The sequence below is a fragment of the Vanellus vanellus genome (genome assembly GCF_965231255.1).
Source record: "Vanellus vanellus genome assembly, chromosome: 5".
Classification (NCBI taxonomy): domain Eukaryota; kingdom Metazoa; phylum Chordata; class Aves; order Charadriiformes; family Charadriidae; genus Vanellus; species Vanellus vanellus.
In genome coordinates this window covers 48,469,218-48,488,551 of record NC_138910.1, presented here as the reverse complement: position 1 = coordinate 48,488,551, position 19,334 = coordinate 48,469,218, and the positions used below count along the sequence as shown (strand labels likewise).

General features: G+C 38.2%; 1 protein-coding gene across 1 annotated transcript in view; it reads left to right on the top strand.

Moving 5' to 3' along the window:
• HMCN1 (hemicentin 1) overlaps positions 1–19,334 on the top strand; it is a gene marked incomplete at its 5' end in the record, with an annotated part of 201,165 nt that overhangs the window by 142,979 nt on the left and 38,852 nt on the right. Inside the window, 17 exons of the mRNA XM_082483753.1 lie at positions 1,182–1,332; positions 2,022–2,225; positions 3,262–3,375; positions 5,803–5,990; positions 6,932–7,028; positions 9,985–10,146; positions 11,213–11,326; positions 11,445–11,647; positions 11,885–11,966; positions 12,094–12,225; positions 12,451–12,600; positions 14,514–14,673; positions 15,285–15,409; positions 16,945–17,128; positions 17,294–17,391; positions 17,784–18,062; positions 18,667–18,857. Coding sequence (XP_082339879.1) covers positions 1,182–1,332; positions 2,022–2,225; positions 3,262–3,375; positions 5,803–5,990; positions 6,932–7,028; positions 9,985–10,146; positions 11,213–11,326; positions 11,445–11,647; positions 11,885–11,966; positions 12,094–12,225; positions 12,451–12,600; positions 14,514–14,673; positions 15,285–15,409; positions 16,945–17,128; positions 17,294–17,391; positions 17,784–18,062; positions 18,667–18,857 — 2,634 coding nt within the window. The remainder of the gene's footprint in view (positions 1–1,181; positions 1,333–2,021; positions 2,226–3,261; positions 3,376–5,802; positions 5,991–6,931; positions 7,029–9,984; positions 10,147–11,212; positions 11,327–11,444; positions 11,648–11,884; positions 11,967–12,093; positions 12,226–12,450; positions 12,601–14,513; positions 14,674–15,284; positions 15,410–16,944; positions 17,129–17,293; positions 17,392–17,783; positions 18,063–18,666; positions 18,858–19,334) is intronic.

The window sequence follows — 19,334 nt, the reverse complement described above, 5'->3', positions numbered from 1 at the left end:
CAAGCATGTAGAAACAGCCTGGAGTAACAGGAGAGACTATGTATACACCCTCTGTTTCAAGCATGCACTGTAATTTTAGGATCTCCTGGGTTTATTGATTGTATTGCCAAAGAAAAATTATGTTGGGGGGAGTTGAGAGGTCTCCAAAGAAAGACAGTGGCTGTAAGCAGCTTGCAGTTCTTTCTTAGGTTGGTCCCAGGTAAATAGCTTTCACTCATATCCATGGACTAAATTAATTGTCCCCTGCAGCCCAGGAGTTCAATGCTGACTCCCTAATGTGTTCCGTTTTCACTATTGAGAGATACAGGTTGTATTAGTGTAGCCTCTACTGTCAGATATGATTTAAATTCTAGGGACAGTAACATCTAATCCTGTGTATTTTTGCATTTCTGTGGCATCCATGTTATGTTTGCACCGTCTTCTTGCTGGGCAGCAGATTCTAGCGGTTTTGTGGCTGTAGCGTGAGTTAGATCGAGTTCTTCACCTTATAGAAAACTGATAGTTTTACACGTGTAGGTTTTCCATCACCTCATTGACTTGGCTGGTGAGTTCAGGGATTGAAACAACCTGATTTAATGAGATGGCATGAGAGCCCTTGCCTCGCGGGGATAGCATTGCTCCTTTCAGCAGCAACTTGTAGCTGAGGTTAGGAGCTCTCTGAGGAGAGCAGCTACCAAGCTCAGAAAAGTGAAGATGCAGAGTTTCTGACAACTGTGAAAAGAAAACTGTCTCCAGGAACCTGGAGCTTGATCAAGTTTACTCAAAGAGGAAATGCTTTTGATCTGAGGGAAAGGAGGAGCAGATGAGAGGAGAGCTGGGCTGCAGGACCACCTGTGGCCAAGGCTGCCATCCCAGGAGCACCTGACTGAGGACTGTGTCTTAAGTGGTGACCCTCAGTAATTTGATGTCCTAAGCAACTGCTTTCTTCACGTAGATTGAAAGCAGGCCTTGCTGGACATGTTAACAGAAATTGAAGGGTGTTCTTGTTGGTAGTGGTATCAATACAAAGGAAATACCAAAACCAAAATATGCTCTTATTCCCAGTATACTGCCTTAGGAAGGATTTCGAAACAACCTGAATTTGATCAGAAGAGAGATGACATCATATTACTTCCACAAATATGGCTATTTCAAGTGTATGTTTTGCTAAGTATTAATTTCCATATGAAATTACATTACAGCCACTTAAACCAGATGATTATGTCGTTATCCAAGCTAGTGGCCGTACTCTGCAGATTAAGGAAGCTCAAGTGTCAGACACTGGTCGTTACACTTGTCTGGCATCCAACATTGCTGGAGAAGATGAAATGGAATTTGATGTAAATATACAAGGTAAACAGAGTTCAGACAATAAAATTCTTCTCGTAGCCTCCTTTTCTAATGTTCTGGGTTGTTGGAATTCTTTGTAATTTTGTGTCCTTTACACCTGCTTGGTGTAATCCAATGCTATTGTGTTTTGTGTGACACATGCACTGTTTTTGTGACATACGCAGTGTTTCGGAAGTCAGTTGGAATGACATGGTAACTCTGATCTTCCTCTAAACTACATGAAAAAGTTTGAATTTAGCTTAAACTAAGATGTCATATTGTATTTATCTGTATTGAATAGTACTTAGATGCCCCAGACATAACCATCTTGTTGGCCTGCACACTGTGCGTAAATACAAGAAAACAATCATTAGTCATTTCTGAAAATTTAGGAAAAAATAGAACTTGAGTAAAACCAGATAACTTACTATTTAAGTATTATTGTTGATGAATATCTTCTGTGTTTTGTTGTCAGGTCTTCTTACACTGTTATTTATTGGTCTTCAGAAAATATTCAGTAGATTGCTCAATTGTTCATTCTGATGAAAAGAACTAGAATTTTCCTGGCTAATCTAAATTGGTGGAAGACATTAATTTAATACCCTTAATTTTTAGTGCTGCTCTTTAACAATTACAGTACCTTTTCATTTCTTGACTTTGAAATTAGCTATTTCTGTTGTAAAATTCTAACGTTTTCCCCTCTTTGCTTGTAGTTCCTCCCAGTTTCCAAAAGCCTTATAAGGAATGGGAAGCCGGTAATTTGGTAGATACAGGAAGAGGTGGAGAAAGTAAAGATGTGATTGTCAATAATCCCCTTTCACTCTACTGTGAGACCAATGCTGTTCCTCCTCCAGTTCTTACATGGTATAAAGATGGCTATCCTCTGAGCTCTAGTGATAAAGTACTAATATTACCAGGTGAGCATTAAGATGTCACTCTGACCTTAAGAAATGGTGTTAGTGCTAGTATTTGAGTAGTCATAAACTTTTCCCCTTCAAACCTCTGTATTAATATTCTTTTCAGACTTTCTTGACTGGAAATGTTTTTTTTTTCAGTCATTGGACTTAAGCTGTTTCCTTCTTTCATTTAAAAATAGTCCCTAAAATTGTGTGAATGTGACCATTTAACTTTCGTATGATGTGTTGCAAAATAAAAGACAATGATACCTTTTCTCTGATGTGTTCCTGATTTATTTCCTTATTAAATTTTGCTTTAGTAAAATCATAATGGGAGTAGAAAAGCCCCTTAATCGGTGAGTGAGGCATGGAAATAATATTTCCAGCAGAAAAAAATGGCCATGAGCTCTTACTTAACTTGATATGAGAAAGGGAGAGAGGTTCTTATAATACTGAGAGTACAAAAAAGGAGTCTTTCTGTGCAGAGGATGGTTTGGGATGGTGTTAGTAAAGAAGGGCAGTGTTTGGGATAATGTGTTTTTGTCTACCTATTGCTCATCTATTGGGAGACCAGTGACAACCACTCTCAAAATGTGTTCCTAATATACCCTCTCTTTCTGAAGTTATTTATGTGGCTGTGCCTTAAATGAGGAATAGAGTGAAAAGTAAAAATAGTGTGTACCTATAAGCTTCAGAAGTTATTTTTTTCAGTTTGCAAGAGCTTTAGCAGAATATTATGTGCTTATATTTCTATTAGTTCTTTGTCATCTTGCTGAGAAATATTTCTATTTTTAATTGAAGAATAATGTCTGGCTGCATATTCCTTTCTGTGGAATTAATTACTCTTTTCTAACATTTCAGTATGAACATTGCTGAATTCCAAGTATCTGCCAGTAGAAAAATCAGCTAGGAAATAAAAGTCTTCAGTTAGTTATAATTCAGAACAAATGCTGACTATTCACAAATTTGCTTGCTCAGGTCTCTAGTGAAATGGGGTGTGGGAATGATGGAAACCGCTTGATGCTGCATTTAAATCTTGAATGGATTTTCTTTCCAGGAGGCCGAGTGTTGCAGATTCCACGGGCACAGCCTGAAGATGCCGGGAGATACATGTGTGTGGCAGTAAACGAAGCTGGGGAGGATTCCATTCATTACGATGTCCGCGTGCTCTGTGAGCTTTTCTGCTTTCTTTTTTCTTTTTAGTGACAAAAAATGAGTTCTTTGGAAACTAATGATGAATTATAGTTCAGGTTTACTTAATGTTTTTAAAATTTATAAATTCTGCATATTTGTAAACTATGACATTAATGGTTTATATAGGTTGCTAGAGTTTTGTAGAAATAAACAGAATTGCGTGAAAATAGTGTTGACATTGTTAGTTCAGTATGTTTTTAGGTTATTGTTATAGAAATTCAATTGCATTATCCCTATCACACTTCACCAGAAAGAAAAATATATGTACAAATCCTGGCTTTATCTCTTGTTCCCTATCCCGTTTCCAGTTCAAAACTCAGACCTACTAGACTTTCCTCTCTCCTTATTTTGGCAATCGTTTTCTAAAATACCTGCAAAAATCCCAAAGGCATAAGGGAATATATCAGCAGTCCTGGCTAACCAGGGAGGTTCCAGTTAAGGGGAGGCTAGCAAATGTGACACCCATCTACAAGAACAGCCAGGAGGAGGATCCGGGGGACTACAGGCCTGTCAGTCTGACCTCAGTGCCTGGGAAGGTTATGGAACTGATAGTCCTGAGTGTCATTACACGGCACATGGAGGACAACCAAGTGGATCACACATAGTCAACATGGGTTCATGAAAGGCAGGTCCTGCTTGACAAGCCTGATCTTCTTCTATGACAAGGTGACCTGCTTAGTGGATGAGGGAAAAGCTGTGCATGTTGTTTACTTGGATTTCAGTAAAGCCTTTGACATGGTTTCCCACAGCATTCTTCTGGAGAAACTGGCTGCTCATGGCTTGAACGGATGTACTCTTCACTGGGTAAAAACCTGGCTGGATGGCCATGCGCAGAGAGTGGTGGTGAATGGAGTTAAATTCAGTTGGCGGCTGGTCACAAGTGCTGTTCCCCGGGGCTCAGTACTGTGGCCGGTTCTCTTTAATATCTTTATCAATGACCTGGACGAGGGGATCAAGTGCACCCTCAGTAAGTTTGCAGACAACACTAAGTTAGGTGGGAGTGTTGATCTGCTTGAGGGTAGGATGGCTCTACAGGGGGATCTGGACAGGCTGGATTGTTGGGCCGAGGCCAATGGTATGAAGGTTAACAAGGCCGAGTCCTGCACTTAGGTCACAACAACCCCGTGCAGAGCTACAGGCTTGGGGAGGAGTGGCTGTAAAGCTGCCTGTTGGAGAAGGACTTGGGGTTGTTGATTGACAGCCAGCTGAATATGAGCCGGCAGTGTGCCCAGGTGGCCAAGAAGGCCAATGTCATCCTGGCCTGTATCAAGAACAGTGCGGTGAGCAGAACTAGGGCAGTGATCACCTGCCTGTACTCAACACTGGTAAGGCCCCACCTCGAGTACTGTGTTCAGTTTTGGGCCCCTCACTACAAGAAAGCCATAGAGGTACTGGAGCATGTCCAGGGAAGGGCAATGAAGCTGTTGAAGGGTCTGGAGAACAAGTCTAATGAGGAGTGGCTGAGGGAACTCTGGTTGTTTAGTCTGGAGAAAAGGAAGCTCAGAGGAGACCTTATCACTCTGTACAAGTACCTGAGAGGAGGTTGTAGAGAGGTGGGTGTCGACCTGTTCTTGCTAGTAACAAGCGATAGGACAAGAGGAAATGACCTCAAGTTACGCCAAGGTAGGGTTAAGATGGATATTAGGAGTAGGTTCTTCACAGAAAGGGTTGTTAAGCATTGGAACAGGCTGGCTGGGAAAGCAGTGGAGTCGCCATCCCTGGAGGTATTTAAAAGAAGGGTAGATGCGGTGCTGAGGGACATACATGGTTTTGACAGTGTTAGGTTGATGGTTGGACTTGATGATCTTAAAGGTCCCTTTCAACCTAGACAATTCTATGATTCTATGACTCTAAGAATTGATGATTTAGATCAACTGTTGAATGCCTGCAGAATCCATTTTGTGTGATCTGTTTACAAACATTGCACAGAAAGCTTTCATATGCTGCTTGCATTGTCTGTTGATGTACTCAAGGCTTTTGCCTTTGGAAATGCTTCTTTCTTTGCCTCTATTTCTGTATTTACCACTGAAAACACTGATTTATTGTTCGGAAGAGGGCCTGCCTTGGAAAGCCTCTTTTGTTCTTGCAGCAAAGAATATAGGGGACTAGCTGGAAAATGAGTTTTCACTTCTTCTTTATGGCTGTTGTGAATAAGTGTATTTCTCCTGCTGTCTCTTGACTTATAGGTATTTGTTCCAGCTGAACTACTCTTGGGATTTATTATTTTTCACTGTATTCACTGAAGATTTTGGTACTTTCTTAAAAAAACCCAATCTGAAAGATTGGTCGGCAGTCTTAAAAAAAAAAAAAAAAAAAAAAAAACAAAACAGAAAAAAAAACAGCAACAAAAACCACTGGGAGATACTAAGTCACAGTATTCTTACCATGTTTTGCTCTTTTGTAGTGCCACCATCCATCAGTGGAGCTGATGGTGATCTGCCTGAAGAAGTGACTGTGCTTGTCAACCAGGTTGCAGTGATGGACTGTGTTGCAAATGGCAGCCCTTCTCCAAGTATTACCTGGCAAAAGGATGGCAACCTCCTAGCAGAAGATGACAAACACACATTTTTGTCCAATGGAAGGAGGTTACAGGTAGCTCTTAGTGAATAACTGATTTTTATCACCACAAACAGAAGCTGCCTGTGAAGACAAAATTGTTTAGATTTGCTGAGTATGAGATTCTGATTTTTTTTTTTCCTAAAAGGTGCTGCAAACCTAAGGAGTTTTTGTCCCTTGTCCCTGTCCTTCAGTTGCTTCTTCCCATTCCTGTGTAGTTGTGCTGACCCAACTCTTTGTGGGTTCATGCTGTGAACGGCAACAGTGAAATCACTTGGTTTAAAATAATGTTGATTTTTGTGGAGAACAACTTGTTGTTGTCATTTTTGTCCAAGTTTCCCTAACAGACTTTAGTTATTGCAGAATGTACTTTTTTTTTAATTTGAAGAAAATAGTGAATTCTGAAGAACACGTCCTGTCCCATCCCGTCCCCCAGTCAATGGATGATACTGGATGACACTATTAAAACAGAGAGCTGAGCTTAATTATCTCCATTTTCATAGCATGATCTAAGAATACAATAAAATGTAAAATCCATGTAGAACATTAAGGTTTTTATTTCAAATATTTAGTCAATAGTTGTTTTGTTACTCAATTTGAATGAATTTAATATGAAAGATAGAATAGAATCACACAATCATTATGTCTGGAAAAGACCCTTAAGATCATCAAGTCCAACTGTTATCTAACTCTACTAGGCCCACTTCTAAACCATGTCCCTGAGCACCATATCTAGACGGCTTTCAAATACATCCAAGGATGGTGATTCAACCACTTCCCTGGGCAGCCTGTTCCAGATACTGTGTTGACTTTTTTGGAGGTTTGAGATGCACAGTTTTGCATAACGTTCTGAAAGGAGTAGCAGACTTGCAGGCCTCAAAGACCTTGGAGTCTTTGGGGAGACAGCAGAAGCTGATGCTTTAACAGTAAGTTGTCTTATATGTTAGCTCAACAACAATCTTGATTCTTTTTCTTAGATTTTGAATTCCCAAATAACAGATACTGGCAGGTATGTCTGCATTGTGGAAAACATAGCTGGAAGTGCCAAAAAGTATTTTAACCTGAATGTTCATGGTAAGTACAATAATCCATAATTTTCTGGTTGACTTCTTTCACATGTTAGTTTAGCCTGAATGTTACTTTTAGCAGAGTGCTTAGGCACGTACTTAGCTTTATGCATATAAGTTGTCTCCTTGGGTGTAATGGAGATTCTGATGTACTAGAAATGAGATATAAGTTTAAAATACCTTGGCAAAACATAGCTTGGGGTGCCCTGTGGCTTCAGCTCTTTATATGCATTCCATATAGGTGGAAAATATCATCGAGGGAGCCTTGCGTAGTCGCTACATGCATATATTGTGTAGGTGTTGCTAAGCCCTGAAATCATGAATTACAAACTGACATCAGAGAGATATGGCATTGTAAAAGCTTATTTTTTTTTTAATTTCTCCTTTAAGATTCCTTTCTGTTCTGTTGTTGTTGTTGAGGTAGAATAGGGTTAAAATAAATTTCACTCTTTGGCATCACAAGTCTAAAACAAATACAATCCAGAAATTAAGACATCTTCCATTATTTTAAAACAGTCTCTCCACCACCTCTCCTGATAGCTTCAGAAAATCAGGATATCTCTATTTAACACTTCAGAGCTAAAGTTAACTTCTCCTTTTATTTCTGCCCACTCTTCCACCACTTTCAGCTTTCTGTTCTGAATTGAAGTAGAAATAATTATGCATTACTCTCATAAAATCATCTGCACAATTACATGTTAAAACCTACCAAGGAATACTGGCAGCTACATCTTTGTCTACTTTCACAGTATGATTTGGAGACTTAATCACAGTCTTCTACATATGATCAGTATTCTTTTTCACATCCTTGTTAGCTAGCTAATCTTCTGTATTAAGTACTAGAAAGAAGACAAGTGCTGTCTTCTGTCTCTCGCTTAAGTATAGTACCAGCATCCAAGGAATTTGATGATTCAGGTTATTACATACAGAAGAAATAATTTTTTTCTCATGCACACATGCACTAAATTTACATACAAAATGAAACAAATTTATAGTACCTTTTTCTACTCAGTAATACAGTTAGCCAAAACCAGTGTTGTCATGGGAAGAATTTGCCCTGGAGTCATTCTCTGAGAAGCTATTTTCTTCAATGGAGTCTATCCAGATTTCCTGATGATTGAGTTTTGTTTTAAAATGAAAATATTTTGCTTTTCTTGACGTTTCTGGTTTAATTTGAACTTCTTGTGTTTAAGTTACTTGTTTATAATGAATATAGTCTAATACTGTTATTTTAAAAGAAATATTTCCCTGAAGATTCACTTCTAGCTCAACAGTATTACCAGTTTAGGTCTATTAGTCTCTGAATGCAGTTTCATTTGAAAAATTAGACTATAGCTGTTCAGGAAAGGACCATCCTGGGCAAAGCAATGATGAAAATTAATTATCACTAAGCAGCATGATCTTTGTTTTGTCAGTGTCAAAAAAAAGGTTATTTTCCAGCATTTTTTGTTTCTTACAGAACTGCTTTTAAATAAAATATTAAAGATCACAATCTTTAATAAGTTAAAAAATCCACTTCTTGTCTCAAAGATAACTAAAATGAAAACTCCTAAAACATTGAAAATAAGTATCCAGTTTTAAAATCTCAACCTCTTCCCTTAATATATAATAAACGGGTAATTTTTACACTGAATAGTAAAATTGAGCCCCTTACTGCATCTGTATGCTGATAACCTGTGGTACATTTGTGAGTGGTTTGCACATGCCGCGAAGGCCACAAGATTTGAAATGTACCGTTTATATAGTTTAAGCAAAATTCATTAAAAGATAGCTCAGATTTGGCCCTGTATATTTGGCCCACTGTCTTGCATTGCCTGTAATCACATCTGTGGGAAAGTAACGGTAAAAGTAAATAAGTGTAAATAGCTATAAAATGTCATCAGATGAGAATTCTCCATTTATTCTAGTGAACCATTTTACACTCATTATCAGGGAAATAACCTTAAGTTATTCCAAGTTGAAAAATGTGGACTGAATTCACCCATTTACATTGACTCCTCTTGTTTCTGCAGTGCCCCAGAGGAGTAATAAACTTGGCTTAATGACTGTTTTGTGTCATTCAAGTGACAGAAAGCAGCTGGAGTATTTCTGGTGGATATCGTCCAAAATACTTTAACATTTCTGTCTTTGAAGAAGAGGATTCCATGTGTTCTTTGGAATGATTTTTCCACCCAATAATGCCAAGAACATGCTTTTGCTTTCCTCTTACATGTTTTATATATCCACACTGCAAAAACATGGAAACTAAAACTTGGGGTTTACTAAAAGGGAGAGATTTACAGATATTTCATTATAAATAGTTCTTGTAGAAAGGTCAAATGTCAAAATATTCTTGTATTTAAAAATACTGGGACTTGTAAGTTTAAAAATGCACCCCTTAGAGCAATGCCTGCGTGCCAGAATTTTAAACTGCTTAGCTCACTATTAAACAATAGGTTTGTCTGGTTAACAAAAGAACTCTGAACTGTATCAGAAGGAATCATTTTTCGTTTGTCTATGATGACAAAATGGACTATTTCAGAAAGAATAGGAGCAATACAATTAGGAAGAAATTATACTTAGTCATTGTACACATCCTGACAAGGTAAATTTAATCTGTCCTGCCTTACATAGCAACTGTCCTATGAGTACAGCGTTTTAAAATCGATACTGCATTAGTCAGGAACTGCAGGATCTCTTATAGGTTAGTTAGCCTTCTCAAATCTCAAGCACAGAAGGACTGCAGATTAAATCATTGACATTTTTGTGAATTGTAGGAACAGGAATGACCATTAGATTGGCTTCCGTCATAATTCCAGATACATCCAAAAAGCAGTGGATCCATTCATAGGATGTGAAAGATTTTTGCAACTTGACCCTTTGGCAAAACTCAGCAATTCAGCTTTATTTTAGTAGATCAGGATCTTCTGGAATGTTGTTTGCTGGCACTATGATAGATACTATTAATGTATTTCTCTCCACAGTTCCTCCAAGTGTCATTGGTACTAATCCTGAGAATTTGACTGTGGTGGTGAATAATTTCATCTCTCTGACTTGTGAGGTCACTGGCTTCCCACCTCCTGATCTCAGCTGGCTCAAGAATGGAAAACCTATCAGTTCGAATACCAACACTTTTATTGTGCCTGGTGAGGAATCTCAGCTATTGCTACAGCCTTTGGACTCAACTTCTGTCTTTTTTTCTCTTGATAAGGGCAATGGCCATTATTTATGAAGCCAGTATATTTTTAGTATTGCTCCAGTGATTAGACAAGATACTTTGCCTACTGTGTTTAGTAATTTGTTGGGTGGGTTCAGTTTTAAAGAAAACTAGCTCAGACTGAAAGCGCTGAAATGAATTGTTTGGAAAAGACTAGAGGGCAAGTCAAGTAACAGAGGTGATCTGATACAGGTATTGATTAAAGTTGAGTCACTTTGACTCACATTTCAAAGAAATGATCAGAAATTGTGACGGAGGCTAAGATAAATTCTGCTGGCTTTCGTGATAAAAAGTGAAAACCTTCCCATAGACTTCAGTGGGAAGCTGGATTAACCTTGCTGAACTCTCAGGAAGAAATCCTTGTATTTGAAGGTCATCTTAACTATTCAAAGCTACTCACTAAATAAGGTCCCTGAGTGTCTGTGTCATTTCTGCTCCTGCTGCTTATCTTCAGCCCAGGGTATCAAGTGCAGATCACTTGTGTGGTGTTCAGTCCTGTCTTGGTGGTATTATGTGACTGGGGGCTGTGTTACAGCATAGACTAAAGCATAGACATGGAAATAGCTTAATGGCAGTAGGGGCACCTGTACAGATTAGTAATGTATGCTCAGGTAGTAGGTAGCTTCATGAATGGAGACAGGTGAGACTGCGAAATAAACAATGGGGTAGCGACAGAGTTAAATGGAAAGGACATAGTTATGTCAGGAGACAGCAGTTAACAGCTATGAAAGAGGTCTAAAAGGAGTATTTGTGGTTCAAACTTGTAATTAACAACAGTAGTGATATTTACCCTAAAATTTTAGTTCGCTTGGCTGGATTATTTTTTTTTTAAAGGGTTAATGAACCTTTAAAAGCAATGGCAATGCAGTGCTTTTTTGAATCTGAGGTTAATTTAGTGCCTGTGCTCAGTCTGTTGGACCTGCATTTTTAAATTAGCATTTGAGATTGATGCAATAACCATGGAGCAAATCTCAAGCCTTCTCTCTCTACTTCAGGTGCTCGGACTCTGCAGATTCCCCGAGCCAAACTGGCTGATGATGGTGAATATACTTGTATTGCCAGAAACCAAGCTGGGGAAAGTCAGAAGAAGAGTTTCCTAACTGTCCTTGGTTTGTTTTTTACAATTTTTTGAAATAGTATTTATTGCTTTGAAAATTTATTTTGATTAGGTTTTTTCCTGCCCTCTCACAAAACAAAGGCAGAAATAACTCTGAGCTTCTTCTACAGTGCCCCCAAGCATCAAAGACCATAGTGGAACCTCACTGACAGTGCTGAATGTGCGAGTGGGAACCCTGGTGATATTAGAGTGTGAATCCAACGCTATTCCACCCCCAATCATCACCTGGTACAAGAACAGGCACATAATTTCAGAGTCTGCAAATGTGGAGATCTTAGCAGATGGGCAAACATTACGAATCAAGGGTGCAGAGGTAGGCCAGGCTTGTCGGATGCTACATCTGCTGCTGCTCTGCTACTGTTAATTATTTTGCTCTTCATTGGTGTGGTATTTATTCTACTAGCTGCACAGAGGAGATGTATTTGCTGGAGGCCTGTCATTCTGTGAAAAGGACCTTGAGTTGGCAGAGGCAAAGGCTGTTAATATCACTGAACTGTAGCATTAAAATAAGACTCCATAATAAGTTTTTTTAAATTTATTTTTATTTTAGGTTTCTGATACGGGCCAATATGTGTGCAAAGCCATAAATATTGCAGGGCGAGATGATAAAAATTTCCATCTTAATGTTTATGGTGAGCATACTCTGCACAATCTGCAGTAGTTATAATATGATTAACATTGTAGAGTAGACAATTCAAAATCAGTTTACAAAAATATTTGGTAACCAAACCATTCTTATTGCTTCCATTCAATTTATAGTGCCACCAAGTATAGAAGGCCCTGAACAAGAGCTGGTCAATGAAACTATCAGTAATCCTGTTACCTTTGTGTGTGATGCTACTGGAATTCCTCCACCAACATTAGTGTGGCTTAAGAATGGAAAACCGATAGGTAACATTCTCTCACACTATATTCTGCTCTTTTTGCCTCCTTTGGGGCACCACTGTGCTATTTGCTGTCTATTTTTTGTTTCTTCTTCATCTGTTTCTAGACCGACTCTTATGTTGACTGATTGGAATCTTTGTTTTATTTTGAAATTTTTATGGAAAAATTTCTCAAGATGCGTTTGTTCTCTGTGGCCTGATTTGGAATGACTACTTGTTTATGTATTTTCAGAAAACTCCGATTCTCTTGAAGTTCATATTTTATCTGGTGGAAGCAAGCTTCAGATTGCTCGGTCTCTGCTTCTAGACAGTGGGACCTACACATGTATTGCCTCAAATATAGAGGGAAAAGCTCAGAAAAGTTATGTGCTTTCCATTCAAGGTAAGACATCAGAGTGCAGTGAGCAGAACTAGTTAATAATTGGTTGAGTATGACACCAAGTCCATACTAGAGACACTGAGATAACCTAAACATGTACAAAAGTGGAGAATTCGAACCATTATTTCTATCATCTGCAGCCAGTTGGGGAAAATGGCTAGAGGATTATATACTGTTAGTCAGAAATTTGCATGAAAAACCTCTGATTGTAGAACTTGAAAGGGTTCAGGAAGGCTGTGTGTATTTGCTGCTGATCACATCCTTCCTCCTGCTGAACATTGAAGAAGCTACATTGCTTGATTGAGTGTGGAGCACAATATATATGGATTCAGAAGCAGTGATACCTGTTGCCTTTTTTACCATAGCAAATATGAGGAGATAGTAAAGAAACACTGGCAGAATTTTCTTATGAATTTTTCTTTCCCTGCTCAAATGAGAAACCATTATTTGTTATAGAATTGTCACCTGCCTTGCTGCACGTTGCCCTCGTGCTGCAACTTTCTTTGTTTTCCATTGTTCCTAATGAAACATCCCATTAACTGCGCTAGTTCCCTACCGTGTCCAATAACACGCTGGTTGTATAGCATCTTCAGCTTTCTGCCATTGTCTCTTCCCATGCTGGCAGTTGCTGGTTGAGGAAGAGCAAGCAATAGCTGTGAGCTGAGTGTGCTGGCACACCCATGTGTGATAGCTCGCCATCAGCAGGCCAAACAGAACTAGTAACTGTTCATCATTGCAATCGGTCTTCAGGGGTGCTGGGTTTTGTGTGTGTGTCTCTGCCTGCCAGTTTTTCCCCAAGTTTAGGAATTGAATATCAAGCTGCTTGTTTGACCAAGTGTGACTGAAATTGCTTGAAGTACTCTATTGTGGTTTAACCCCAGTTGGCAGAAAGGACCACACAGCCAGTGTCTCACTCCTTCCCCACCCCAGTAGGGTAGGGAGAAGAGGCAGAAAAAGGAGGAAAAAAAGACTTGTGGGTTGAGATAAAGACAGTTTAATAGAATAGTAACCAAAGAGAATAATAATAATAACGGTAAATGAATATACAAAATAAAGCGATGCAATACAGTTGCTCTCGCCACCTGATGATTGATTCCCCAGCCTGTCCTGAGCAGCGACTGCAGATTCCTACCCTCCAGCCAACCTCTGTTTATATACTGAGCATGATATCTATGGTAGGGAATATTCCTTTGGCCAGCTTGTCCTGTCTATGCTTCCTCTCAGCTTCTATGGGAATTTGAAAAAGTCCTTGACTTAATATAAGCAACACTTAGCAATAACTAAAACAGTATGTGCTATCAACATTGTTCTCATACTAAAACCAAAACACAGCAGCTATTAGGAAAAAATTTGACTATATCCCAGCTGAAACCAGGGCGTGCTTAAAACTTACTAGTGGAACTGACAATCTTGACTTGATGGACAGCATTACTGGCATCCTTGTTCTTTAGGAGAAAAGGCTAAAAATGACTACTGCTTAGGATGGAGTAAGTGTGACTGTTAAAAGGAATATGATAGTCTACAAGCAATAGTGCGTTTGACTATGCAGTAAGCACATGCTCAGGAGTTGAACGGGCATGTAATTGTTAGTGCATTGTGATGTTTAATGAAATGGGATTTTGTTATGATATTATCGTACGTGTTAGCATTGTTTGAGCAAATGACTGTAGATATTAAATATAATGGCAAAGACATGGTTTTTTATGATTTTGTAAATTAGCTGTTTTAAGGAATGGTTCAAATGGCTTTGAATTTGTCTTTGCAGAACCCTCTCTAGAAACAACATATTCATATACTTTCTAAACTAGATTTGAATGGAGGTACTGCAGTAAATGCCAATACTCATAAGCTACTGCATTGTAACTCTTTATAGTTTAGATTATGTTTCTTCTCTTCCCTCCATCATGTATTTCCAGTTCCTCCTAATATTGTTGGCTCTGAAATGCCTAGTGAGGTCAGCGTCCTCCTGGGAGAAAGCATCCAGCTTGTCTGCAATGCCAATGGAGTGCCCACACCTATTGTGCAATGGCTTAAAGATGGAAAAACAGTTGCCAGTGACAATTTACAAAGAATAAGGCAAGCAAAAATAAGCAGTCACTACATTCTCTTCTTGTATGTTTTTAAACCTCAGAGGGCCCTAAAAAGCGATTGTAAAAGAGGGGCCTAAGGAGGGAGCGTAAAGAGGGCCTGAGTCTTAGCTTAGCTGGGTTAAGAGCAGCTCCCTCTTTAGCTTTTATAAATCTAGTATACTTTGCTACTTGGATTTTTTTTATTATTTTTAATTTTTTATACAGAGATAAGTATATGATATCTATTTCTTTCTCAGTTAATAAGTTCCATTAAAGTTCATCAGGTTCATTGAAACTTATTAAGGTCAATAAGTTCCATCAAGTTCCTTTGGAGGGGATAGATCTGAGACATGGAAACATACTCTTGATGCTTTTCATTATGGGTTCTTCAAAAGCCTGGTTGGACTTGAATCCTTATACAAAGTTAAACAGGACATCTCTAGGAAAAACTTCCTAGCCTATCTCTAATAAAAATATTTTGAAAAAAAACAATGATTCTCTCACTGAATTCCCAAGAGGATAGAGGTAGTTGATTTAAATGTACAAAACTGACTGTTTATTTGCCAGGTCATAGCACTAAGTAAACAAACTCACTGTGTTTTATGACCTTCCTTGTAGAGTAACTCCAGATGGCAGCACATTAAACATTTTCAGAGCTCTCAGTTCTGATACAGGAAAATACACTTGTGTGGCTACTAATCCTGCAGGAGAGGAAGACCGAATTTTCAACTTGAATGTATACGGTGAGTTTTCACAGATGTGAAACTGAAATCTGGTCCATAATCCTATCTTTGTAAGTGCTCCCAAGAGAAGGCCAAGAAATGAATGCTTGTCTTAAGTGTAATACTACATGCATGTGTTTTCAATTTCATTTATTGCAGATATCACAGTATATTACACAGGATGTTCTGTCAATGACAAAACGATTGAAATCGCTGTTAAATATTTTTTTGGATAAACAGTAATTAATTTCTTTGGTGTATTTCATAATGGAGGAATTCTGCTTGCAGTGATTTTTTTTTTTTTTTCCTTGTAGAGAAAGATACACTTGGGGCTGATTTACTATGATACTGGGTTTTTGTTGTATTAGTTTATCCTTACTAATTTCAATCAAAGTACATAATCTAAAACCAGAGTAGTATGGTAGGAAACTAATAGTTAAAGATCCCCCCTCCACTGAGAAATAGTTTATTTAGAGTTTAAAAGAAAAATGATAGTTTTGGATGAAATTCTTCTCTTGCACAAATTGACATAGAGAAGATAGTTGATAGATAGAAGATAAACATAACTCTTTAGCAGTGTAGAGAACCGGACATTTTAATTTGTGAAAAATGTGTTTATAAAGTACAATTACTAGAGGGAAAGAGTGAAGAGTTCTGCATAGGCGGCATTCCACAATGGTGTCTGTCCCAGTTATACAGAGACTCAGAATCAATTGGAATACAGGCATGGGCAGAGTAACAAGAGATGACCTTTGATACACTAAATAACAGTAATGAAGGACCACATCACATCTTTGGGGGACAGAATAGCACTACACAAAAGTGGAGGCTTTTTTGATGAGTTTGTGTTGGTTGAGGTTCAAGCAATAACCAACTTAAGTGGTCTTATCTATGCAACTGTCATGGTGCATGATGGGATGTTAAGTCAGCCAGAGCTTGGGGCTGCTTGTGGCTAGACCTTCTTTATCTAGTGAGTCCCCTCTTGCTCCCAAGACCAAACTAACCTACAAAACTAAAAAGCCCAAAAAGCAGTTCTGTTAATCAGCCAGAATACTTAACTAGGCATTTTGAAATTTTCTATATTTAAAAATTAAGTCAACATATACATCTACAAGTTAATTAACTTTCCTCCTGCATGATTTTAGCTTTCACTTTATTTAAGGATGCAAGTTTGAGTGGCAGCAAAGTGCCAAGTCCCATCTGGCCCTTAAGCAGTTCAACCCATCCCCTCTAAGGCTTGACCACTTGCTCCTACCTGCATTGTCATTCTCTCCCTATGAGCTTCAGGCTTTGAGCTCCCTCTTGTTTGCCACAGCCTGACAAATCAAAGAGATAATTCCACTATCATTCTAAAGTGCACCTGATTTTAAATATGTAAATGCATAATTTATTAGTGTTCAATATTATTGCTAGAGGATTTACTCTTTAAAAAAAATGATCATCTTATTGAATTGCCTGTGGGACGTTAGATGCAGGATTTCCTGCAAGGTAACACATGTGGAATGATTTTAAGAACCAGTTTTAATATATTCCTTTTCAACATCTACAAAATGTAGTTCCTCCAACAATAGCCAATAATAAAGATGAACCTGAGGACCTCACTGCCCTTCTGGACACCTCCCTAAATATTGAATGTACTGCTACTGGAACTCCACCACCACAGATAAACTGGCTAAAGAATGGCCTTCCTCTGTCTGTCTCCTCCCAAATCAGGTTGCTGTCAGCTGGGCAAATTCTCAGGTTGGTTTTCATCTATTTTAATTACTGAGTTTTCTGTTCTCTTTTGCTATATCAGCATAATTCTTCTAGTATTTTTGGAAGCAAGAATGAAATTTGATCCAAACCATGCCATAATAAAGATAATGTATTCCACTTACAGCTTGCTTAAAATTATTTTCTCTTTAGACTTGCCCGAGTGCAGATATCTGATACTGGTGTGTACACTTGTGTAGCATCTAACAGGGCCGGAGTGGACAACAAACATTACAACCTTCAAGTTTTTGGTGAGTTTCTCTGAAATGCTTTACGTAAATAATCTTATTTCTTAATTTCTTAAAACTAATATTCAGTTTTCTTTCTCACCAACACGAAGTTGTACACAGCCACAAGTATATCTTACGTAGGTAATCATTAGGGAAACATTAACTTATCAATGTGTTTTTTTTAATGGAAAGTGTTTTAACCCTAGAAGAGTCCTTACTTGAATTGGCACCCATAATGTGTCGCGGGTTTTTTAGAAAGAATAAAAATATATAACTTCTAAATGAATTTTAACACATGCTAAACATGGATGTAAGTGGGGAAGTGCAAAGGGTAGCTGCATTCCTACTGTTTTATATTCAGAATTAACATCTGGGTTGTACTCTGGATGAATCAGATCTCTGTTTCTTGGCAGTACCACCAAGCTTGGATAATGCAGGAGGAACAGAGGATGTGACAGTAGTAAAAGGCAGTTCAGCTTCAATGAAGTGTCTTACTGATGGCACTCCTGCCCCCACTATGTCCTGGTTTAAAAACGGACATGCTTTAAGCCTCGGAGCTCACCTGACATCAAGTAACCAAGGAATGGTCCTTCATTTTGTAAAAGCAGAGATTGGTGACACAGGCAAATACACTTGTGTAGCATCCAATGAAGCTGGAGATACCAGCAAGCACTTTTCCCTAAAAGTGCTGGGTAAGTGTTAACCTTTCCGTTGAACAAAATGCAAGCAGTAAGTGAATATCTGTCTACTCATAACAACAATTAAAAAATCTATAGGGATAAGGAGTATTTTCAAGAAATGTTTACTGTGATAAATGAGAGAAATAAGGAAATTGAACATACTTAAAGATATGTGAATGTGTAGCACAGTATATATTTTTTCCTAATGTTTTCCAAGTACTAAAATATGCTAAAATTAATAATAAACAAGTTTACAAGGTAAGTTCGTCTAAATGAATAAGTTTGGTTCATAGAAATACAGCTTGACAGGACGATAGCACTGCTGAAGGCATAGCTGAAAGTACAACAGCTAAAAGGCTAATAAATATATTCGCTGATATTATATAATAAATTTTACATGGGATTATGAAAACATTTTCTAACTAATAATTCCAACTCAAAATATGCAAATTATTAGACAGAGGCAGGTGGAAATTACATGAGGTACTCAGTGAGTTCATGACATAGAAATAATACTAATGTAGACTAATGCTACAAACTCTAACCACAAGTCTGTGTATCAGTTTTTATAGGCTTTTTGAGTCAATAAAGAACTTCAATGTTTTTCCTTCCACAGAGCCACCTCACATCAATGGTTCAGATCAGCCAGAAGAGCTCTCTGTCGTCGTTAACAACCCGCTTGAACTTCTCTGCATCTCTTCTGGAATTCCAGTCCCCACAATCTCATGGATGAAGGATGGGCGCCCACTTCTGCAGAATGATAATGTTCATGTCCTAAGAGAAGTCCTTCGAATAACCAGTGCTCAGGTAAAATATTGGTTTCAAAATAAGCTCAGTTTTGCAAACCCTAGAGGATTGTGCAGATCTGCCTGCTGTTAGGACCATGCTAAGAGATGTCCTAAAAAGCCTCTATAAAATCATTTACCTGTGTTTGTGGTTGGCAAATATGTTTTTCAAGCCTTGTCTTTGAGTTTCCCTCATCGAACAAGCAGTAGTATTACAGATGGAGAGTGCCCAAACACTTCTGCCTCTTCTGTTCAAGTTTATTTCAGAGTTCTGGAATGTTTTTATTTATCAGTGCTTTTTGTTACAAAGCAGAATAGTCAATGTTTCATTTTTCTGGGGTCGTTTCTGGTTTTAGTCTTTATCTGTAATTTGTTCTTCTTCATTTCCTACCTATTTGACTCTTGATACTATGCCTTGCTTTTCTTTCATGTTTTGTAGTTCCTTCTCAGCCTTTCTTCTCTTTCCATTAGCTTGGGTTTTCCTAATATCCATTTGCTC